At 40.0% G+C, this 25,753-nt stretch overlaps 1 protein-coding gene and 1 long non-coding RNA gene across 3 annotated transcripts in view; one reads left to right on the forward strand and one right to left on the reverse strand.

Annotated features, from left to right (window-relative positions):
- The first annotated feature begins 1,551 nt into the window (after nucleotides 1-1,551).
- Nucleotides 1,552-2,394, forward strand: LOC310641607. The gene is made up of 3 exons (XR_014492761.1): nucleotides 1,552-1,911; nucleotides 1,996-2,183; nucleotides 2,279-2,394. It is a non-coding gene; the product is annotated as an uncharacterized lncRNA (long non-coding RNA).
- A 2,296-nt stretch (nucleotides 2,395-4,690) lies between these two features.
- The window catches only part of STOX1 (storkhead box 1), a 33,352-nt gene continuing 12,289 nt past the window's right edge, over nucleotides 4,691-25,753 (reverse strand). The window contains exons 2-5 of one of the 2 annotated variants that reach the window (XM_083364770.1): nucleotides 12,126-12,278; nucleotides 6,841-9,079; nucleotides 5,136-5,506; nucleotides 4,691-4,775 (exon numbers count right to left, since the gene is read on the reverse strand). In XM_083364770.1, the coding sequence (XP_083220896.1) occupies nucleotides 5,347-5,506; nucleotides 6,841-9,079; nucleotides 12,126-12,278 (2,552 nt within the window). In that variant the 3' untranslated portion in view covers nucleotides 4,691-4,775; nucleotides 5,136-5,346. Of the gene's footprint in view, nucleotides 4,785-5,135; nucleotides 5,507-6,840; nucleotides 9,080-12,125; nucleotides 12,279-25,753 lie in introns of both variants that reach the window. The other variant, XM_083364769.1, reaches the window with a different exon arrangement.

Below are 25,753 nucleotides of genomic sequence, written 5' to 3' on the forward strand. Positions count from 1 at the left end.
GGCCCTTTTATGATTCGTGGACTTCAACTCCCAGAATTCCTCAGCCAGGCACGCTGGCTGAGGAATTCTGGGAGTTGAAGTCCACAAGTCATAAAAGGGCCAAGTTTGAAGACCTCTGGAAAACGTGAAGGGAGGGAAAGAAAGAAGGGCGAGCCCTTCCCTGTGTTTGGAAGGGTGGCTCACTAGCCGAAAACGAACAAACTCACTTGGAATTCCAGTAGCAAAGTTTAAATTTCCAAAAAAAAAAGCGTTTGCAAACGCTCGGTGAGCTGACACCCACACGGGAGTTCAGTCACACTTTAAACAGCTGTTGTGACGCGTTTTTATATCCTGCTCCCGACCCAGATTTTACCCCTCCCCTATCGACAACCCTCCCCTAATCGTCCGATAACGATTCCAAACAGGCCAGCTCGGCTCTTTTATGACTCATAGACTTCAACTCCCAGAATTCCTGAGTCAGCATAGCTGACTCAGGAATTCTGGGAGTTGAAGTCCATGAGTCATAAAAGAGCCGAGCTTGCCTTGTTGTTAGTTGCGAAGTCGTGTCTGACCCATCGCGACCCTATGGACAACGTTCCTCCAGGCCTTCCTGTCCTCTGCCATCTTCTGGAGTCCATTTAAGCTCACGCCTACTGCTTCAGTGACTCCATCCAGCCACCTCATTCTCTGTCGTCCCCTTCTTCTATTGCCCTCAACCTTTCCCAGCATTAGGCTCTTCTCCAGTGAGTCCTTCCTTCTCATTAGGTAGCCAAAGGATTTGAGTTTTAGCTTCAGGATCTGGCCTTCTAAAGAGCAGTCAGGGTTGATCTCCTCTAGGACTGATTGGTTTGATCGCCTTGCAGTCCAAGGGACTCGCAGAAGTCTTCTCCAGCACCAGAGTTCAAAGGCCTCAATTCTTTGGCGCTCAGCCTTTCTTATGGTCCAACTTTCACTGCCATACATTGCAATTGGGAAGACCACTTGACTATATGCACTTTTGTTGACAGGGTGATGTCTCTGCTTTTTAGTGTGCTGTCTACATTTGCCATGGCTTTCCTCCCCAGGAGCAAGCGTCTTTTAATTTCTTGACTACAGTCCCCATCTGCAGTGATCTTGGAGCCCAGGAAAATAAAATCTGTCACTACCTCCATTTCTTCCCCATCTATTTGCCAGGAATTGAGAGGGCCAGATGCCATGATCTTGGTTTTCTTAATGTTTAGTTTCAACCCAACTTTTGCACTCTCCTTCTTCACTCGCAACAAGAGACTCTTCAGTTCCTCTTCACTTTCTGCCATTAGAGTGGTATCATCTGCATATCTTAGGTTGTTGATATTTCTTCCGGCAATCTTAATTCCAACTTTTGATTCATCTAGCCCTGCCTTTCTCATGATGTGCTCTGCATATAAGTTGCCTACCCCTGGCCTAAAACCACTGCCCCTTTGGGGCCCATTTTATCTGTTACCGTCTACTATTCTATGAATAAAGCTTGCTTTTTATCTGTCTGCGGTTATGTATTGAGCTCTAAACTTACAGGTGTTATTTTCCCCCAATACTTGTGGTGTTACTTATTTTGTCAACTTTTAGATGTGATGAGACAACCGTTTATTACTTAGGATTTTCAGGTGGCTTCTTCTAATGTCCTTTAGACTCCTTAGAAATTTCTGGATAACATTTTATTCTTTTCACCTGCAAAGTAGAAAGCGGAGGGTTTGCAGAGTCGCTGCCAAGGTTTGCACGGTCCGAGGTGTGAGAGAGGCTGGGAACCGACTTACCCCGAGCTGGAGGCCTTTTTTTGGGGGGGGATGATTTTCTTCTTTTTTTTTCTTGGGGGGGGGACCTCGACGCTTGCGAAGAGGTGTTTTTTTTTAATAGCTCTCCCACTGTACTATTGAAAGGATTCACACAACCGGCAGGGAGTCCTAAATTACGTGGGTAGGTAGATAGGTTTAGGTTTCCATAACGTTGATAAAATAGCCACCTATTTGGCTCTATTTAAAGCGGGGTGTCTCTCCTCAGGCTTGATTGCAGCCAGCTTGGAGGAGGAGGAGGAGGAGCGCACCAATCTCGGGGAAACGACGACAAATTAATGAAATATGACAAGCAGTAAAACTACATGAAAACACAACTGCATGGAAAGTGTTGAACCAACGGGATATGAAAAGTGAGAAAACTATCAACAGTGGGACAATTTCCGTGGGATAAAGGTAAACTGAAAACAAGCTAATTACAGATTCCTATCTGTAGTGAGAAGGGAGGGGGGGTAAAATTCTAAGACTGATTTATGACTATTCTTTTAAAGCCGGGGTCCCCAATCTTGGCAACTTTGAGACTTGTGGACTTCAACTCCCAGAATTGGTGGGATTTGGCCAAAACGACTGGCCAAGCCCAACTGCAGCCCAGTTCTCTGAAGACGTACCCTGGAAGCTTTTCTGATGAAATAGATTAAATGCTGGTTTCATAGTGGAAAACATTAGATTGGCTTCTGTTGCCTCAAGGGTGCTGCTGGCAAGATAACACAAACACCAAGTTGTGAGAAGACAAACATGAGAAATTGTTAGTGAGGCATATCTGCACTGTAGCAAATGGAACGTGTGGATGAACCAATCCACTGTGGCTGTTTTGACACCACAGGCTGAACCACAAGCTACATATAGTCCTCCTTTAGTGATTGCCTCAGTGACAGCTCACAATTACAAGGATGACTTTATCACCACTCTTGCATTTTAGACTTTGGCAGGTCTGTAAAAGCAAAGGAAGATCATAAGCAGTCGCTCTTTCGTCTACTTAACATTTTGCTGGTCCCAACTGTAATAACGAAATGAGGAATACTTGTAATACTTTTTTTTGCATCTACTCTGCATATTTTTTACATAAAATTATATTTTTATTTCAGGAATATTGTTAGCATGAACTTGCAATACTTTATCACTGAAAAATATGATTTATCCACCATCATTTTGCTGAAAGGTCTGGAATGTGATTTAAATGAAGGCATTTATATTTGATGGTAACTTAATAATAATAATAATAACTGTTCCTTGGCTGATTATATGAAAGATAGCTAAGAAAAAGCATTGATTCAAATTAAAACTGTTTTTTTAATGAATGTACAAAACAAGAGAAGATGTATATCAAAATAATGTAACAAAAACACAAACAGATGCTGAGAAGGAGACACATTACATGATCAGTTGAGGGAAAAGTGGATAAAGATGAACCCTGTCAATGGCTTACAACTGGAACATTAAAGAAACTGAAAGCTTGATTTTGGCTGCCCAAGAGTAAATTATCTGAATAAATGCAATTGAGGCCAGAATTGAAAAATTATCAAATGATTCAAAATATATATTGCGTAAAGAAGCAGAAGAAACATGGATCATATATGAGCTTATGCAAGATCACACAAAACTGACTGTAAACAATCTAACAGAGTCACCAAATTTATTTACTGGAACATCTGTAAAAATACAGTATGTAATCCTTGACTTACAACAGTTCAGACTGTTTAAAGTTATGTCACTGAAAAATGTGATTTATGACCATTTTTCACACTTATGACCACTGCAGCATCTCCATGGTCACATGATCAAAATTCAAATGCTTGGCAATGGCATGGATTTATGATGCAGTGTCCCGGGTCACGTAATCACTTTTTGTGACCTTCTAACAAGCAAAGTCAATGGGGAAGCCAGATTCGCTTCACAAACTTGTTACTTACTAAACAATTTCAGTGATTCGCTTAACACCTGTGGCAAGAAATGTCATAAAATGGGACAAAATTCACAACTGTGTCTCTTAACAACAGAAAGTTTGTAGTCATATGTTGAAGACTACCTGTAAAAATTCATCAAGAATGAGCAGATTAAAATATTGTGGGATTCCTAAATGAAAATTAATAAAGTCTTGGCTCATAACACATAACATTTAACTGGTTGAAAAGAAGACAGCATGGATAATTGATGTGGCAATACCAGGGGATACTAGAACAGAAGACAAAGAATTGGAGAAAAACCACAAAGTATCAAGATCTGAAAATCAGAGTTGAAAGATTACAGCATACACCAGGGGTGATGGTCCCAGTGGTATGGATGCCCTACCAAAGAATTTTGGAAAATTTGTACATTGACAAAATTTCCATTTGTCAATTACAAAAGGCTACAACACTGCTTGAATCTGCATGTATACTATGCCGATACATTATAGTACAATATCCTAGGTTCTTGGGAAGAAACTCAGTGCCTATTAAGGCCAACACCAGCTAAAAGAACTGCTAGCTGTGACTTCATATTGTGTGTAGTAGTAGTAAATAATAATAACCATCCTAATACATCTAGCTTTATTTTAAAAGAAATGTATTTCACATAAACTAATGAATAAACATACTTTTTTTTCTTAGTTCTCCAAGAATGAAAGAGATAACTAATTGCCTGAGTTGAAGAAAATCAGTGGGGTATCCATGGTATACTGAAGGGACAAATTGGGCACATTCTAGGTGTATCTAAGATCTAAAATATGATTTGACTTTCTTAGGATATACAAATCTAACTTTACAATTTCTACTTGCAAATGTTTTGGTTTTTATATATACATTGCTATGATTTCCTCCTCAGGATCCTAACTAGCAAATAGTGTATCTAGTATTTTCTCTTCAAAGTTGTTTTCAGCTCTCAAAAATGTGAGTTCCCCTATGCCCCACTTTAAATATTGGGTTAGAATAATCATTCAGATGTGTAAATAAACAACAACAAAATGGGGGGAATTGCAAAAAGCAAAGTCAAATCATTACTGTGCCATCCCTGAAGTTACTAGGACAGACATGTCAAACACAAGGCCCGGGGGGCCGGATCTGGCCCGCGAAGTGGTTTCATGCGGCCCGTGAAGCCATCCTGGAAACAGTGAGGGAACGGCCCCCACTGCCTTGGCCCTGGCCCAGAGACTCTCCTTCTGCTGGAGACCCCCAGATCTGTCCCACTCCTGCCCAGGCCCCCATAGGCACCCTTGATGTGAACAATGTAGAGCTGGCCACGCCCACCCAGTAGGCCATACGCACTCTAGCCATGCCCACCCAGTAGGCCACGCCCACCCCGGCCATACCTATCCGGCCCCCTGAGGGCAACCACAATGCTGATGCGGCCCTCAATGAAATTGAGTTTGACACCCCTGTACTAGGATCTGAGCTTATTGTTATCAAAAAACAGCAGTAAAAAACAGTAAAAATGTTTATTACAAAGTATTCATACATTTTATGGAAGAAATAGCCAACATCTTACCTATATTAGCACATGTGTTAGTTTAAGACATTTACAGCAAATACATTATTAGATTTACAAACAGGCTTACAAACGTGGTTTAAAAAAAGAGGAAAAATTAAACATTCATCACTGGTGACAACTGAAGCAAGGAGTCTGAGGTGAGAGACTTTCTGCTGTGCAAAATTTTCTCTATCTCTTCTAAGTTCTTGAGGAAGTGTCTTCTTTTCTTCAGTCCATACAAGATGACAGAATTAGCAGACACCATACTTTGTGCTCTGAAAGAGTGGTATTTTTGAAATAAAAGATTCACAAAGAGGCTTATCCATAGCTCATTATTCATAACAAACGTTCTTTAAAAATATCAGACCACACCAAAGCTTTTAGAAAAAATATTGGCTGTAGGAAGGTGGTTCATCAAAAAATCCTTTTAAAAGTCTTTCATTTTTAAGGTTTCTTTATATAGTCTCATAGTCATTTAGCTTCCAGAAATGTTCACATATAGAAAGTTTACGTTTTCCATATTTACATGCTGTTCTATAAAGTTACTCAAATCCTTGGAAAACATACTGTACATACTTTTCCAAGTATCGGGGAACGTAACTCAGTAGGCTGTTGCACTGTAACCAGTTCATATCCATCCTGCCTGATCTGGTTAGTTTTCTGGGCCTGAAATACCAACTGCAGCCAAAATACTTGTAAATTGCCCCTCTCGATGCTTGTTTTCCAGGTTGTAGAAACATAGTCCCACTACCTACAACTAGCCTAATCCAGGCTTGTGATGAGAGCTACAGTATATATTGACTGATTAAGATAGCCAAACATACCAAAACCCAGTAACAACAATAAACCTTCCTATTTGTTAACACAATGAAGAAAAAAAATCAGGAAAACAAGAGTCACATATCGCCTGGGGAGGATGATATGCATACTTATCAAGTCCTACATCCCAAATCTGTTTTTTTCCAAAAAGCAACTGGACTTTCTTGGTGTTTTCTTTGAAAACATTTCACTTCTCATCCAAGAAGCTTCTTCGGTTCTGAACCAAAACCTTTTCAAAGAAAACACCAAGAAAGTCCAGTTGCTTTTTGGGGAAAGCAGATATGGGACAACCATACCCTGCATGTTTGAAAATCTCCCTAGACTTTCCTGAATGGCAAAGGGGAGGGTGGTGACCTAATTTTGAGGAGAGCGCTGTTTCAAAGGAGAGACGATAACATAAAAGGCAGTGCATGTCTTGTGATCCCTGACAAAGACAATTCCTCAAGATGGATTTGAAACATACGCTTCCTACCAGATATTATTGGACAAGTAGAAACACAAGCCTGATGAGGTGTCAGGGCAGTAGGACTTTAAAGGTCACAACCAACACCTTGATTTGCAACTGAAAGCCAACTGGCAATCAAAGCAGTTCTCACCATAGTGATGTTATCTGAGCAGATCAGTAGGCCCTGCTCTAGTTAACAGACTTAAGTTCATGAGTAGTTAGAGATGAAAAAATTTAAATTCAACAATTCAACATTTTTCTCCAGTATGCCTAACTTTGAAGACCAGACTAAGTATAATAGATGGAGATGTGCAATAGAAATAGCACTCCCATGTTTGTCCTTACCTGGGAGAGTCTATCCCACTATCTCCTGTTATACTCTGGTTTCCTGTCCCTTGTAAGTGGTTTTGGTCATGCTGGATTCCCCGATCTAGAGGAGTATCATCTATGTTATCAAATGACTGTCGTATTCCCACAAGATTTGTCTTAATTTCCCAGTCTTTGGATGACAACACCAAGGAAGCTGTTTCCATAGTTACTTGGTTTGCTGACTTCTCCCAAGTTCTGTTCTCTGCTTCTTGCACTTCGCTGAATTCAAGGACGTGTCTTTCGGTATTATCCGTTCTCTGACCTTGATCATAAATACCCTCATTCTCTTCGTTGCTTTTAGAGGCCACCTGATGGCACATACAGGTTTCCCCTTCAAAGCTCATTTTATCATATTCCTTTAAGCTATCCTTTGATTTATTCCGACTAAGAAAACCACTTTCTTCCTGTTGGTATGTATCAACAGTATCTGCATCATTTGGGTAGCTTCGAAAGGGAGGCTCACCTGTTTCTTTTCCCAATACTTTTGGACTCGTGTCTTCTGTTATGTTATTCCATTTTTCTGACTCCACTCTATATCGGAGTTGATAAGGTTTCAATTTGGATGATTCAATTTCTTCTTCCTGGACAAGGTCATTACACAGAGGATTATAAGCACCATCATTATTCACTTTCTGATATTGAACTGGATCATCAAAAATGAATCCCTCATACTGCGGATTCAGAGACTCAAGCCATCTGCTTGTGTTCTTGCGCTGTATCTCACTCTTAAAATCCTTTTGTCTGTGTGCAGCAACGCCTTCAGCCTGTTTAAATTGGCAGATAATACCTGCATCAGTGGGAAGATAGCAATCTGAATGCTGACTTGGTAAATTGCACGGGTGTGCTTTATCACAGTGGGTTTGAATAGATTTTCCTGGATTCTCTTCTTCATTTCTGAATGTAGCACAAATGTTAGAAGCCTCTTGCATCGCCACTGTATTTTGGGAGTCTGTCCCTCTTTGCAGATTACACTCACAAGTGGCTCTCTCTGCCGAGGATCTATGTGTGCCATTTGTTCGTAAAGCTTGGCATTTCTTTTTCTCGTCTTCAGCATCACAATTCCCAGAGAGAGAGACCTTAGCTTTACAGTCCATATTTCTTGAGGAATCTAAAGATTGGGACCATGAACAATGCCTCTCTGATCTAACAGCCTTGGAGTTTATATCACAGTTTTTCTGACTTTTATAACCTTTTGACGACTTATTCCTTCTATTTGGAGTATCTTGAAATGGATTATTAATCTCCCTTTTATATAAAAAGTGAGATTCCAAATCTAATGCACCATCAACCAGCTCTCTATTGCAAACCATCATTTCACTTGTAAGGTGACATAATGGATGTTCAACAGAGCTTGCCAAATTTTCATCAGCCAGTACCAATTCACTAGTTTTATATTTCCCTCGTTTTTCTTTAATATGCTGCCCCTTTCGGTGATACTTTGCTGCTCTATTCTGTTTTTTCCAACTGTGTGCTTTTGAAATATATTTGTGCTTCGTTGTTAGTCCTTCCGTAGAGGTTCCTTTGCTGATATACTTCTTCTGTTCTTCAATTTTCTGCATTAGTGCTGCGTGTCTAGTCAAGTTGTCAACGGTCAGTATAGGATTGATGCGCTTGATGATTTCATGTTCAACATCCCGTGGAATGTTCTCCAAATTTTCTTCGTCTCTGACTGGCCATTTCTCAGGAGGAAACTGAGCAGAAAATGTAGAGTGGGCTTTCTTAGCTTTTTCTTTCTTGGAAGTGTTGCGCCAAAAGAGGCTAAGACTAAATTTTTTAGCCTTATCTTTTCCCTTCGCAGAAAGTACTGAGTGGGTGATTCCATCGGCAAGTGACTCTGTGCTGGGTTTTGGAGCTGAAGATCTAGATTCACAGGAATCTTTTTTACTTTTCCCATTTGGGTCCTGGCTAACTAATTCCTGACATTTTGTTGGTTTCACTTCATTGTGCCCAAGGAAACAGTAACAGGATCTACAATGCGATGCAACAGGCAAAGGATCTGGTGTCAGCTCTACAGCATCTTCCATGCTTAACAAGTATGTGAAAGAAGGCTCCGGAAGGCATGTGTCTTCCAGCAAGGCCCTCTTGTTGTTACTAGAGATAAAATAGGTATTTGGGGTTACTATGAAGTATCCTTCCCCAGTATGGTATATCTTTCGCTCTTTAATTAGCATCCCAAGAGTACTGTAGAGAATATCGTGGGTGGGAGTTGCAATACCTAGAATAAGGATAAAAATCTTTATTAGTATTCATTCAACATTTAAAATATCTTAGATTCCAGCCATATATTTTAGATTCCAGCCATATCCGCATTCACAGTAAGTTGTGAAAAAGGCCCTGTCTGCTAATATAGTCCTGTGTCTTTTCCCCCAGAATTAAATCTCATTGGTTTCAATGAGGTCTTCTTTATTCCTAAATACACATACAGTGTCTTTAGAAAATGAAAAAGAAATCTGAAACCCTTAATGCACACAGGTAAGATTCCTAATCAAAAAGACCAAATAAAGAGTTTTAAGTTGATATTATTCCCCCACTGTGTGATGGGCTGTAATTCCCACTGGCCATGGTGTCTATTAAGGAAAAGAACTGCATCATAAAGAAAATCAAAATAACAGAAGGCTATGAACAAATTAATATCAGAAAAAGATTGCTATTGCAAAAATGCAGTAAAGCATACCATAAGCTGTACTTTGGATCTGAATTCAAAAAGGTGCTTCAAAATGCAAGTTCAAGGTGCACTCACAAAGCTTCAAACTTCTCATAAACAGACAATATTCATAAATTCATAAACACCAGCTGCCTGCAATTAGTGCAGGTTCGCGTCCCACCAGGCTCAGGGTTGACTCAGCCTTCCATCCTTCCGAGGTAGGTCAAAGGAGGACCCAGATTGTTGGGGGAAATAAGCTGACTTTGTAAAAATGCCGCTGGGGGGGGGACGAAAGCCCTAATAAGCAGGCATATACGTAGAATGAAGGCTGTTGCTAAGCACATTGATTTGTGCTTAGATTGTAAGCCACCCTGAGTCTTCGGAGAAGGGCGGGATATAAATGGGATTTTTAAAAATGCTAGCAATAATGAAACCTGGTCCCTTAGTCTACCTGTAGGCGGAAGGAGGTAACCCTCATCAGGAAGCTGATTGGGGATATGTTAAGTAACAAATTATATTTTCTGGAGAGGAAACAGGCACATTCTTCAACTGGAGCATAAAAATGTCTTGAGCTGGCTGGAATGTAACGTAATTTATTGCAATTCAACTGTACTAATAGAGCTGATCTGTAATTTATATACTTAAGTTACATTTTGCATCTAACTGGAAAAAATATAAGGCTTAGCACAACTTTTGCTATAAAAATGCCTAAATACAGGTAAAACTATCAGGACAATCCAACACACAATAAAGATACTGCTTGTTGAAGACACTGAGTTTGACTACAGTGATGAAAAAAAAATAAAAATAAAAGAGATAAATAAAATGGAATATCTTGACCGGGATTTAAAACAAAAGCACTTCATATTAAAATGCTGCAGATCCCTCTTGGATTGAACACTTTCAAGCTTTTATATGAAAACAACTGCATACTCAGAAGTCCAATGTGGCATAGATTTTATCTTTAAAATGCCAGTAGTAGGATGCTTTCTCCCAGTTGGACAATAGAGGGCAGCAAATACATAATAAACATTGCAAATGACCTACTGTAGATAGACCACAGCTTCTTCCTATGGAAACTTGTGATTAGCAGACCCATTCACTGCATGATACTTTTAAAAGTATCAAGCAGAAGAACCACAATACTTCACTACACAAGTTCCTGGAACTGCTTTTGGGGCTAGAGAACAAACCGCTTGGTCAATCCTAGGGTTATTATACTGGACTGCAGAAATCTGAGTGGCTTTTCAAAACATATTGGATGTATTCCCTGAGCTATCTGCTAGCTCCGGACTTGATAATTCAGTGACTTCTGTGTTAGGTAACATGTTTTCTTGACTTGACCTGAATAGCTGTCCATCTCTCATGCATGATTCTAGGTGACTCACAACAGTTAAAACCAACAAAAAGTAGACATAAAGACACAACTGCATTAGAACCACTATTAAAAACTCAAACACAAAATGATCACAGTCGGCAGGTGAACACCTAGCATACATCCTATTCAGTACAGATAGTCCTTGACATATAATTCCCTCTGTGGCAGTTCAAAGTTACAACAGCACTGGAAAAAAAATGATTTTTGACAGTTTTTCACAAGACCATTGCGGTATCCCCATGATCATGTGACCAAAACCTAGTTGCTTGGCAACTGGCAAAATATTTATGATGGTTGCAGAGTCCTGGGGTCATGTGATCACCTTTTGCGACCTGACAAGCAAAGTCAAGGGGGAAGCCAGATTTACTTAATAACCCTGTTATTACTAACTTAACAACTGTAGTGATTCACTTACCTATTGTGGCAAGAAAGGTTGTGAAATGGGGCAAAACAACGGTCTTGCTTAGCAACAGAAATTTTCGGCTCAATTAGGATTGGTAGTCAAGGACTATCTGTACAATTACTTGCAAGGCTCACCATTGCTAACAGTTTTTCCTAAAGTCAGGGGCCAATCTGAATTTCAACGGAATGATGTTCCAAAGAAAAAGTGCCAGGATGGAAAAGAGCCCATCAGATGACACACCTTAATAGACGGAACCTGTAACATGCGTCTCCTGCTGGATCTGATGGACAGGCAGATGTAACCAGGGGATGATGGTCCCTCAAATCTCAGTCTCATGCCATGTGTGGCTTTATATGTCATTACTAGCACCTTTTAGCAACATCTGGAAGCACTTTGCAGCCAGGGGAGCAATTTTCTGGAGCCACTGCTGGGTAGCTAGCTGAGGGCCAAATAACAGGGAAAGATACTGACATGTCTTTCGCTGGAAATGAGCTATTCTTGCCATCACAATGTGTAGGAAGAGGCTGCACACCGTGTGTTCACTGGGTACAGAGGCACTATGTGTATCTTGGGAACAGCTGGTGTCACTTTGAGGTTTAAGCTGCAAAAATGGCAATGATGCCAAGGAAGCTTCCAATGTGTATTTCCAGGTTTATATTACCATTCTTAGGGTGACACAAAGCAAGTTAGAAGACTTTTGTTTCACATTTTGATATGCAAAGGGAGTTAAAATGGCTTCCCCGTTCCCAGGCAGTATCCAGCATTTCACTCTGCTATCTGCAGCCTGAACTGAAAGTTTAGATTCAATATCCACAACCCTTGATTTAGCCGATTACCTGGGTAGTGTTTTTCCAACTGATGCAATAAGGCTTCCTGTGTAACTGTAATATGAGCTGCATTCATATCAGATATAGCACAACACAAGACCTCTGCCAAGGGAACAAACTGAGACTGGGAAATTGGATTCATATGCACCGGGGAGACATCACCTACAATAAAAAAAAAGGGGGGGGAGAGACACAAGCAAAAAAAAAATTAATTTCTGTACTTTTGAATATTTGGTCCTCCCCCCCTCCCCCAGTTGCCATTTCAAAAGCTAAGCTTTAAAGTCAGTCTGAAAAAAATGGACAGAAAATAGCTATAGGAATCAGGATTGTGCTGAATAATAAAATTAATGATCAATCAAATATTAATAAAAACTGCTGCCAGTTCTACAGGAAAAGACTGCAGCTGAGCACAACAGGGAGAAAAAATTTTGGAACGAGATTATGATGACGTGTCAAAATTAAACATTTGAGGAGGGTGCGCCAGTTGCGGCCCTATCTTAGCCAGGATGATTTGTGCACGGTCACTCATGCACTCGTGTCCTCTCGTCTGGACTACTGCAACGCTCTCTACATGGGGCTGCCCTTGAGGACCACCCGGAAGCTCCAACTGGTACAGAATGCAGCCGCGAGAGTTGTGTTGGGAGTCTCCCGATACTCCCACGTTACACCTCTGCTCCGTGAGCTGCATTGGTTGCCAGTTGTCTTCCGGGTGAGATTCAAGGTACTGGTAACGGTGTTTAAAGCCCTCCATGGCATGGGGCCGGAGTACCTTAGGGAACATCTGCTGCCGGCATCAAGCTCCCTGCGCCCTGTGCGTTCCCACAGAGAGGGCCTCCTCAGGGTGCCACCGATCAGAGAATGTCGATTGGTGGCCCCCAGGGGGAGATCCTTCTCTGTGGGCGCTCCGGAGCTGTGGAATCAGCTACCGGTAGAGCTCCGGACGGCGCCCGACCTTCGCTCCTTTCGTCGCGATCTCAAGACGTTTTTGTTTGTTCAAGCTGGCCTAGCCTGATGGGGATCGGTGGGGTTGTTTTATCTTTGGTCTCTTAATTTTATCCTGGGGTTTTTAGAATTGTACTCCTATTGTTTTAACTAGGGCAACCGTTTAATCTCTTTTTAATGTTTGTATTTGGTATTTTATTCTGCCCTGTGAACCGCCCTGAGTCCTCAGGGAGAAGGGCGGTATATAAATGTTATTAAATTAAATTAAATTAAATAATTGTTTACATTTTTGTGAATTTGTTAAGTGTAAGACTTGGAGTAGAAAGCCTCTTGAGTTGTCCTTGGTGGTCTCTGAGCTTGGTTGTTTTCTTGCAGATGTTTTATTACCCAAACTAGGTAACATCAGCAGTGCTGATGGGGAGTGGGGCTTGTTCTGTTTATATTCTAACCCTAACATCAGACCAACAATCGAGAAGTAAACAATACCCAAACAAGGAATTGCCAAAGAAGGTAAATAGTAAACAGCCCAACTAAAGAAGACTACACCCACCAACAGTGACAGGGTAAGCCAGTAGAACATAAAGTGAGAGCAAACCCCTTTCCTTACTAGCACTGATGATGTTACATAGTTTGGGTAATGAAACGTCTGCAAGAAAACAACCAAGCTCAGAGAGCACCAAGGACCCCTCATTTCAATCCTGAGCTATAAATATTTTCCTCTGGTGGTAGGAAAACCTCCTGAGGGCAAGCTACTTCCAAACTACAATTTATACCCCAAAGTGACATTTTACAATTCTAAAAATGCCCATTTTTCAGTTGTACGATATATATATTTTTTGGAGGGATTTCCATGAAGTTTGAAGAGCAGGAATTGATTTGGCTTGACGTTCAGAGACATGAGATATTCACTTTCATCCTTGATTTTGCAATCAGAAACAAGTTCCAATATTTGGGGGGGCTGTCACAGAGAGGAGGGGGGGTCAACCTATTTTCCAAAGCACCTGAAGGCCAGACAAGGAATAACGGATGGAAACTGATCAAGGAGAGATTCAACCTGGAAATAAGGAGAAATTTCCTGATAGTGAAGAAACTTCCCAATAAAGAAGAAAATTTCTTTTAAAAGAAGTTTTAAAACCAGTTGCATATGTAGAAGGTTGGATTAAACAACATCTGCGGTTATGGGTAACTGTGCAACTCTACATCTTTTAAACTTTCATTAAAGAAATAATGTAGGCAAATGCACTTATTCAAATCCTTAGCACAGTAGTGCATAGTATTTCAGATCTCTATTTATTCTATTCATATTTTAAAAACACCCACCTGACGGTGACTTTCCTGAAATTATATGAAGAGTCCAACTTATGCGTTAGCTTAGAGATTGTTATAAGACCCTTTTCTGAGATATGTAAGCAACATGATACAATTTGGAGTTAGAAATTACAGCAGTGCTAATCTTCTAAAATAGCTCTCTCACAATTTGCAGCTAAAGGCTTTTTAAAAAAAAATCTCTGAGATCACTTTTCTTAAGTCAACAAAAAACAATAGTCCCTTTTGAAGAGGCTGTTAAAACAGTTCTTGACCTCTGTTTTACCAATTGCTTCGCTTATGTTTAACAGAATGCCTTCAGAGAGTTTCCAGAGAATAACTTCCTCAGTGACGTTGCTAGGTTACTCGTACCAGGGATATAAATCAGGGTCCACTTGCTTTGTATGAAATAGAAGCATGCACCGAGTACACACACATGGAACCGATTACTGTAAACCAGGGGTCTTCAAACTTGGCCCTTTTATGACTTGTGGACTTCATAAAAGGGCCAAGTTTGAAGACCCCTGCTGTAAACAATACTGGTTTCACAATTACCTGGAAAGGACACCTGAAATGTTTTTATTCTTTCTGGACGATTTATTTTCAGTGCTGTATTGTAAAAGTTCCTTACATTAGAAATAACAGAATAACAGAGCGGTAAGGGACCTTGGAGGTCTTCTAGTCCAGCCCCCTGCTCAAGCACTCTACCAGATGTCAAACCCGGGACGCCATGTGACGTCACGCAACGTATCGGAGCTTTTTCCCCATTGCAGGCAATGGGGTGGGCACGGTTTCCCCATGACGCGTCCGGCCCGCAGGTTGACATCTACTCTATACCATTTCAAACAAGTGGCTGTCCAATCTCTTCTTAAAAGCCTCCAGTGATGGAGCACCCATAAATTCTGAAGGCAAGCCATTCCCCTAATTAATTGTTCCCACTGTTAGGAAATTTCTCCTTAGTTCTAGGTTGCTTCTCTCCATGATTAGTTTCCATCCTTTGTTTCTTGTGTTGTCTTCTGGTGCTTTGGAAAATAAGTTGATCCCCTCTTTGTGGTAGCCCCCTAGATACTGGAACACTGCTATCATGTCACCCCTGGTCCTTTTCACTGGTCTAGTCTAGACAAACCCAATTCCTTCAACCGTTTTTCATATGTTTTAGCCTCCAGTCCCCTAATCATCTATTTTGCTCTTCTCTACACTCTTTCCAGAGTCTTTTTATATAATATGGTGACCAAAGCTGGATGCAGTACTGTATTCTAAGTGTGATCTTACTAAGGCTTCATAAAGTGGTACTAATACTTCACATGATCCTGATTCTATCCCTCTGACAATGCAACCTAGGATTGTGTTGGCTTTTTTGGCTGCTGCCACACACTGCTGGCTCTCATACTTAGGCTCATACCGGTATTTAAATAAAAGGTTACCCAATAAAAGACAGATCAACACTATCATATATAAATGTATAGTTTCAAAACATACTTTGTTAATACATCTTACCATCCTTATATTTTAATACATTCATAAAGTTTTAACTGGGGTTTTATTTTCAGGGATAATTTAAACTTTTAATTCTCTTTTAACTTTGTATTTTATATTGATGTGATTTTAAAATGCCCTGTAAACCGCCCTGAGTCCTTCGGGAAAGGGCGGTATATAAATCTAATAAAATCTAAAAATCTAACTGATTTTTTTTACATAAAATGTTTAAGGATTCAGTCGTTTGGTACATTGTTCTTGCACAAAGACTAGAAGGAAAAAAACAAACCTACGTAAATAGTTTATGAAGGAAAATACGTAAAATAACAGCAGCAGCAGCAATTCTATCAAGATGGAGAAACTACAAACATATTGAAAGACAATAGCGTTCTTTGGACTCTGATTCACAGGTTTGTGCTTATGAAAGAGTACAGTAGTGGAATCCCAGCAAGCAAACTGATTTTCAATTTAGAATCAATATTTCTGAATGGATATGAACAATAGATATTTTCCAATTTTCTTCACAATCTTCATTTTGCACTAGAAGTTGGCTCTCTCTCTGTGCTGATGTGAAGTCAGCAACTTTGTTAGTCAGAGAAACCAAGTCTTAATATTATGATGAGTCCAATATCTGTAGAAACGAAAAGCAATTAAGAAGAAAACACTAGTTGCGCTCTAGTCCAGGGGTCCCCAACCCCCGGTTCGTGGACAAGTACTGGGCCGCAGCATGCCAGCAACTGGGCTGCGGAAAGAAGCGAGATGCAGGCAGCACACAAAACCATGCACTCTCCGGTCCACGGAAAAAACTTTCTCCACGGAACTGGTTCCTGGTGCCCAAAAGGTTGGGGATCTCTGCTCTAGTCACTGCAGAAAATGGGCTTGAATCATTTCATGATTAGTATTTATCTGATGTTATTATGGGGTATAGTGGAAACCGACTTAAAGGCCTTAACCCTAACAGAGGCAGAACAATTTCATCTGCCTCAAAGCCTTCTCTTTGCCCAGCCTATCACTGGACAGAAGTCGTATCAGGTCCTACAAACCACAATTCCAAAATCCAGGGCTTTTTTTCTCATAGAATGCTCAGAACGGAGTTCCGGCACCTTTTTTGGATGGAACCTTGTAGGGTAGGCAAGGCGGGTTATATGACATGTGTGAGTTCCAGCACCTTTTTCTTTTACAAAAAAAGCACTGCCAAAATCTTTTTCTCAGCAGACAAATAACAATATGGATCAAGGGGGAGGAAACAGATTAACCCAGGCGTGTCAAACTGGTTGGCCAGATGCATCATGGGTCATGCTGAGGCCACGCCCACTCCGGCTCCGCAAAAGCAAAACACGTCATGATACATCATGTGACACGATCGAGTTTGACACCCGTTGATTAACCAGAACATTTCGGAATGCATCATGAAAATGGAGAGCTTAGTGAACACCACCAGTATTTCACGGATTCGTGTCTACTATGCAAATCTTAGTTTTCTTCAGTTCTTAACAACTGACACCACATAAGCAAATTCCACATGATTTCTTTTCTGAGGAATGAAAAGTGTCACCTTCGAAAAATTTCCAGTATTCCTAAAAAAGAAATCAGCCAGCTTTCCTTCTGTACAAATTTCAATTAGTGTCTCTTCCCCACTTCAACAGTCCTACCGTATATGCTTGAATAATCTAGTGTCAAAAAAATCATATAGGAAGAAGTGGTGCTAAATATATACTGCTTATCATCATCTTAGGAGGAAATGAAACACAACTTCTCACTTATCTTTAAAGCTTACCAAGAATATATTTTTTGGCCTTGAGAAAGAGGAAACCTGTCATTCATGACGGAAACCAAATCCAGGTCCTGCTGATTGTTAAAATAGGGGCGGAGGGGGTGTGTGGAATTGGGGGGGGGGAAAGAAGAGGGATTTATTTATTGAAGCAGTCCTAGGCAACTTGCCAAAAAAAATGTATAATTGATGCACAAATGATTTTACCCATTTATACAAGGCAGCTAATTGCATACACGAAACCAGATAACACATTTTTGGGGCATAAAGTGAAACTCAAATGTGGGAAAGTCATTTTCATTACAGGAGTCAGATAAAAAAAATACACCATGGACAAAAAGTTTCTAGACGCACTTCTCCCACATAAAGAGATGTTTTGTTCAATTCCCTGAAACTTGAGCAGTGCTGGATTAGCGGTGCCTTGACTGAGCAGATATTATATTTCTATTTTTTATTCCAATTCAATGTGGCATAACTCAGCTCTTCAGTGTTATGATCAACAGCTCTGTTCTATGTGGGGATTTAATGTCACCTTTATGTTATCAAAGGTAAATTCAGGTTACATTTAAGACCAAAATCTGACTCTTCCAAAAGGAGCTTGTAATATGAAGGGTACCTGATTACAATTTTGTCACAGAGCATCGTTCACAAAGTAACAGCAACCTTTGGTCTTAGGCCTATTTTTAAAACCTTTTCTTTCATCATTTTTTCCCTCAAGATAATCAATGCAGACAGAAATATAAAAATTTCAGCTCTACAAAAGTATGCTGTTTCTTATAGACATTTCAAAATACACTTCCTCCTGGCACTGCACCCTCAAACTCCGCACCTGAAGATTTTGCAAATGCAGTCTGGTGAAATAAAAGATAAAAATGCATATAATTAATCCAGATGTAAAAGAGGTCTTTGAAGGTTGCTGGAGATATCAGACTCCACCTCACAGTGTTAAGGGCATCAAAGATATCCACATGTTTCCAGTTCTGGACTTCCCCCTTAATGGGGGAAGGGGAGTATTGGAGGGAAAGGAAATAAACAACCGGAGATAATTAAAGGATGATGAAACTGCTGCTGGAGCCAATCCACTCCTCACCTGTAGGAAGAAAAAAAAGGAGACCAAGGCAAACCATTTCTGAGAATGTTGCCAAGAAAACTGCAGGGACTTGTCTAGGTCGGTGCTAAGATTCATAACTGACTTGAAGGCACATGTACACATCAAAGAATCTATTATAAGTTACATTTTATACATAACACACAGAAAAATGAAACATTCAAAAACCCACTGAAATTGATGGGATTTAAATTATTTACAAGGAGCTGGTCCTAAGTCAGGGGGTCTTCAAACTTGGCCCTTTTATGACTTGTGGACTTCAATTCCCAGAATTCCTCAGCCAGCGTGCCTTGGCTAAGGAATTCTGGGAGTTGAAATCCACAAGTCATAAAAGGGACGAGTTTGAAGACCCCTGTCCTAGGTAGCTGCAATTATTTCAGTGGGTTTAAATAATTTACTGTAGTTTAGGGCCATATGTAACTAACATTTTAATAACTTCTAAATCCCTTGTGCTCACCAAATTCACAATTTGAATAGCTTCTTAAATCAGAAAGCCTATTAAATTATCTCCCAATCCTCTTAACTGCTTGAGAATTTTACACGAAGTTGTAAAGTTTCCTTCCAAGTCTGGCTTGGTCGTCGATGACAGATGAAAACTAAAGACTGAATAAATATGTTTACAAAATGCAAGTAGAAAAATAGGGACCACTCCGGTGGGAAGGTAACAGCGTTCCGTGCGCCTTTGGCATCTAGTCATGCCGGCCACATGACCACGGAGACGTCCTCGGACGAGCGCTGGCTCTTCGGCTTTGAAACGGAGATGAGCACCGGCCCCTAGAGTCGGAAACGACTAGCACGCATGTGCGGGGGAACCTTTACCTTTACCTTTTTTATAATCATTCACTAGTCAATGCAGGTAGTCCATGACTTAGATCCACAATTTGGATTGGAAGTTCCATTGCTAAGGATTGTGGTTATGGAGTTATCACATAACCATGACATGACGTTTTTGTCATGTTCGTTAAGCAGATCAGGCGGTCATTTAACAAATTTCGGTTCTCCCATTGTCTTTGCTTGTCAGAAGCTGGCTGGCAAGGTTCCAAATGCTTTATCCATTGTAAATGCATGCCAGTTGCCCAGTGCCTGAATGTTACTGCAGGACATTGTGACGGTTGTAAATGCAAGGAAACTAGTCGTAAGTCATTTTTTTCAGTGCACTGCAAGTTCAAACAGTTGCTAAATGAATGGTCATAAGTCAGTGAGTATCCTTACATCATACTGCAGTTTATTTGAACTGATGCTTCCTTCTTTTTTTCCTACGTAGCTGTTGATTATATTTCTTCTGATCTCAACCAACCCATTGCCATTTAATTGGTCCAAATGCCAAATACCAAATAGTTCTTCATTGCCAGCCCCACTTCATGTGATATGTTAAATTCATGCTTGTTCATATATTATTCATCAAATCACCAATACACCATTTATATTCTTATTTATGTATTTATTAGATATACATCTTTTCTTCAAGAGTTCCATATGGCATACCTAATGCTCCCTTTTCCCCTTTTCCCCTACATCAGGGGTCTTCAAACTCGGCTCTTTTATGACTCATGGACTTCAACTCCCAGAATTCCTCAGCCAGCATGCCTGGCTGAGAAATTCTGGGAGTTGAAGTCCATGAGTCATAAAAGGGCCGAGTTTGAAGACCTCTGCCCTACATGATCAATTTGACCCTGGATCTCTGCTGCATGTCCATTACCTTGACCTGTCGAAAATACTGGCTTAATTTCAGGGCTTTTAAGCAAGCAATAGCTAATGTTTGCTATACTATTCTATTACAAGGGCAACTTTAAACTGATCTCACCCTTAGACTGGGGATGAGAGGAAGGTAACACCCAGGGGACTTGTCCAAAAAAGGAAAAGTTTGTGCTATGGTTGGGTGCACCTGGAACAAGGCAGCCTTACCTAACCTTTGTTTTTAAATATTCATTTTCTGAAGCCACACCATACTATATGTAATTTTACTAACAGTGTTTTTCACCCCATGGCAAACAGCATTAATTGTTGATTTGAAAGGTATGTGTGCCAGGACATGTAAAATCAGCTCTTTCCTTTATTAACATATGAAGTGTCAGAGGAAGAATAAACAAATGCTGTTGAGAACTATCTAGTCAGCAGGATTTATTAGGCCCTGGTTACTCCTTTGTCAAATGAAGCAAATCTTCATTAACATCAGTATAGGATTAACTCAAGGTTTAAGAAGGGGAATAATGAGGAATACTCATTCCATTCCAAAGTTAATTTCTAACCCAGGCTTTCTCTTTTACTTCCACAAACACACAATTTTGTTTTGTAGATATGCTTTAATTTGGTCCAAAGGGATTTCTGTCCCTGTGTCTTCCCCCTACCCTCAGCTGCAACCCATTCTTTTGAGTTTGTTGGAAATTTCTGTTTATTGACACACACACACACACACACACCAAAAAAAATCAGCCCGCATTGTTACAATACCATTTAGATCCTAATGTAAAACCAGATATCTTTGTGTGCAGGAAAATCATAAGCTGAGAAAATAAACAGGCAGAAGCATTAGCAGTGGAAAGTTGCAGAATATATTTCTGAGATTTTTCAACCATCTTCAAAAATAATTAGTTACGTACTTGTACCTTATTTAAAACCAAAGTCAAAATATCAAACATAGTTGGCCCTTATTTTTAATAATTTTCTTAATTTCCAGGTCTTTGTTACACTTGACATACATACATATATTATTGGGCATTATTACAATAATTGATGAAGTTAAAATTCTGAAGGAGCATCTCTCACCACACCTTTAATTTACTGATTTATTTAATGAATTTATACCTCAACCTTTCACCGAAGAATGATCCTCAAGGCAACTGAGTAAAATGTAAAACTAAGGTGTTAAAAAGTTTAAAGCATGCATCTTAATCACAATACATTTACATCATAATATTCATGAGTGACAACAGATAAACTGGAATTGAATCTTATCGAAACAGAGTTTGAATTTGAAGTTTTCGGTTGAGCTTTATGAATGTAAGAACCAAATTAGATCCAACAAACATGTATAGAATTTCTTTTTTAAAATGTAAAGAAAATCATAGGATCACTTTATGCATCCTCTTGAAAACAAATCCTTGTCATTAACTAGATTTTTGCTTGATTTTGGTCTCTTTCATTTGGTCCACAGAATTTAGAATGCAGCAATATTAATGAAAACAACTTGCTATGTAAATGCTAAGGAAATGCTGACGGATGAAGGCACAGGATGGAAAGAAAAAAAAGGTTAGGTAAAATATATCTATTTTCAGTTGCTTTTGAATATTCCTGAAGCATCTGGCTGGCCACTGTTATACACAAGGAAAGTAAAACTATCGTCAAGCTCCACTCCTGGTGACATTGCAGACATTCCCATGAAATTGTTTTGGCAAGTACAGAAATGGTTTGAAGTTTTCTTCCTCCTCAATGTTTTTCCACTACCCAGTCTAGCCTAAATCTCTATTATTCCTTGGAACTCACCCATTCACATGGTCATTAGATCTGAATCTAAAGAGCTTTTAGTGTTAACAAAAAATTTATTTATTTATTTATTTATTTATTTATTTATTTATTTATTTATTTATTTATTTATTTATTTAGATTTAGATTTATATACCGCCCTTTCCCGAAGGACTCAGGGTGGTTTACAGGGCATTTAAAAGAAAGTCAATACAAATGTTAAAACAAATTTAAAAAGATTAAATAAAACCCTGAGAACAGTAAAAACCCAGTTAAAATTAAGATTAAAAAATTCTCAGCCTGGGCCAGAGAGCTCGAAGAGCCAGGTCTTCAGGTCCCGGCGGAATGAACGGAGGTCGGGGGCAGTCCTAAGCTCCGCAGGCAGCTGGTTCCACAGGGCAGGCGCACCCACTGAGAAGGCCCTACCCCTGGGTGTTACCCGCCGGCAGTCTTTAACCGGCGGCACCCTGAGGAGACCCTCCCTGTGGGAGCGCACTGGACGAAGGGAACTTGATGCTGGCAGCAGGTGTCCCCTCAAATATCCCGGACCCTCGCCATTTAGGGCTTTATAGGTCATCACCAGCACCAGCTGAAAAAACTGCCTATGTTTTGAAAAAAATAAAAATCTAACCTTAACTTCAAAAGAAAAAAGCAACAACACAGCATTGATGGTTATCATTCAACCTTTGGTAGGAGACAACTGAAAGAAGAAATGATAGCAAAAGTATCAGCAGTCCTGCCTTCATAACTATTTGACCCAATATCATAACGGCAATACTTGCTGATGTCCTTGATCCATCTCGTTTTAGGTCTTTTTCGTGGATGCTTTTTATCAAGTGAGATCCATTCTATCACTGCCGTGGTCCACCTGCCATCAGTTCTTCTTGCTAGGTGACCAGCCCCGTTTCCATTTCCATTCTTTTACTCCATTGATGATATTGTATATGCCAGGGGTAGGCAACCTCGGCTCTTTTATGACTCATGGACTTCAACTCCCAGAATTCCTGAGCCAGCTTGGCTGGCTCAGGAATTCTGGGAGTTGAAGTCCATGAGTCATAAAAGAGCCGAGGTTGCCTACCCCTGGTATATGCTTTCGTTTGTTCTCTAATCCACATGCAGATCTTCCTGTAATGCCAAACATGTATCTTTCCATAGCACTTTGTGCCACTCACATGTATGTTTGTATGTATGTAGCATGTACTGATAGACAAATAAATATGTAGACCTAAAACCATCAAGGAATGTAGAAAGCACTATTAAAAAAGTATGAAAAAATGATTACAAACATGTGAACTTTATCCCTTGCCTTTTCAAACCTGTGCTCAATAGCCTGACAAACTTGAGGTTTTACTCAGTTGGGTTAAAGGTATTTGCTAAAAGAAGTAGTTAAGGCAAGATTCACAAAATGTTTGGCCTTGGGCTCAAGCTCAGATATTCTCTTTGTAAAAATAACAATTCTCTGATGAATACGATAAAATGATTCTTCTAATTATATATGAAAAAGCCAGTTTGGTACAGTGGTGAAGGCATCAGGCTACCAATCAGGAGACTGTAAGTTATAGTCCTACCTTTCTCTCAGCCCTACAAATGAAGCAATAATCTAGAAGCAATAAAAAAGCGGGGCACGAGAGAGAGAAAGCCTGGAGACTTGCCAAACACAATGAACCTTGGAGAGAGAAGGGATTCTTTGCAGTTAAAAGACTTTTTGAGATCTTGACATGTAGAGTGAATGAGCAAAGTGATGATTCAAAAATCTAAACTACTGAATATATTGTTTAAGAGAAGGTTTAAAACAAAGTCACCAATAACCCCCAAGAATATTAAAGGAAACCTGCCTTAATTTCTTTGTCAAGGTATGTGAGGCTCACACTTCACCTTTGAATAGAACATGGATGGCACTGGATAAGGAAGTATAAAAATGTTATACTTCACGAAATGTTATTCCACTTCACTAAAATTAAATGTACAAATTATTTTCTAATAATGTATTTAATAAGAATCTTCACCTTCTTTGACTTTAAAAATTGCCATTCATTTGTAGCAATTGGTCTTCGTGCTAAAATTACTCCCAGGCTGCTCCTAGCTTACTTTCACATTGAAGACTACAAAGTCTGCTGCTCTTTTACAACCCAGCCACCATGTTCAATTTTCCATATTCTGGGCTGAAAGCTTACTTTCCATGCTTTCAGCCCAAACACTCTTACAAGCTGAAAGCACCATATAATCCTATACTTCTCTCAACTTTCCACATCAAACCTCACCTTTCATGGTTCTTCCCATTAGTAACAAGATCTCAAGGTTTATATGGTTCCAATAAATTTAGCTATGTATTTTATGGGGTCTCAGAAGAATTTGGTTTGACTCATTTTGATGTCCAGAGCTCTATCATACAACCCAACTTCAGTAAAGTTATATATCTAGCCTACAATGAAATTCAATATGTTTCCACATTCCTACATTAAAGTATTTTAGACTTAATATCTCTTTAAGTAACTGGAGTCAAAAAGAGATTTATCAGCTGTAGACCAGACACTGTTGGGTTTTTTGTGTTTTTTGTTAAATCAGGGAAACATGAAACGGCACAAAATGTGACGGAATAAATATACTGCTAGAAGAACCATCCATGTATAGTGTACATTATGTTTATCGCCAATTTAGAAATATTTACTCCTACTTCAAGGAGCTCAAGATGACGCACAGGTCTGTGTTCTCCCCATATACATTGTATTTCCACAACAATTTTTCAGGGCTTAAAGAAGATGCTAGTGGGATGAGCAATAACTTTCTTGACCACATCAAGATCTGAACTTGAATCGGCCACATTCCAGCCCACTCTCTGGGCTTCCCCATGGCTATCCCTGCATTCTTGAGTCAGCTCAAAAATACAGCAGCAAGAAATGTCCTCCATCTACATTGCCATTCTGCCATTATTCTGGTGTCAGGCTGTCCCCTGACACCACTGGATGACATTGCCAGGGCTCGTTGCCTTGGAAGAGTGAGGAAGATTCTCAGGGATGACTCACACCCTGGACGGTATCTCTTTACTCTCCTACCATCCGGTAGGAGATATAGGAATATAGCCAGCCGTACCAGCAGGCTGAAAAATAGCTTTTATCCGTGGGCTGTTAGGCTTTTAAATGGGACATAATCTTATGCAGAATTGACTTGGGAGGCCGGTGTGTGGTGTAGTTGGTCCACATGGTGTGGTGGGATGGAGGGTTTGTTGTCACTGTGTGTTGGGGGGAGAGAGCACGGGGGGAGGCTCAGCTAATCTCAATGTACACATGTTGTACTTTGACAATAAAGGTTTTTTATTATTTTATTATTATTTTATTGCCCGTTTCTAGTGACTTCAGTCGTACATCTTCCCTCCAAATGAAGGGCAAGAAGACCTAACTGATTTTATATATCCTGAAGTTGCCCTGGGTGAATTTGGGAACGGAAGAAAAGATTAACGCCAGTACAGCTAAGCACAACTGAAGCCTGTCTCACTCATGTTCTGGGGTGAGGCAAAGACAACTGTCATGGTTCCGACAGATGAAACCCTTCAAAAGAACTTCGAGGCATTGTTTT

This window comes from Vipera ursinii (assembly GCF_947247035.1).
Source record: "Vipera ursinii genome assembly, chromosome: 5".
NCBI classification, from domain to species: Eukaryota; Metazoa; Chordata; class Lepidosauria; order Squamata; family Viperidae; genus Vipera; species Vipera ursinii.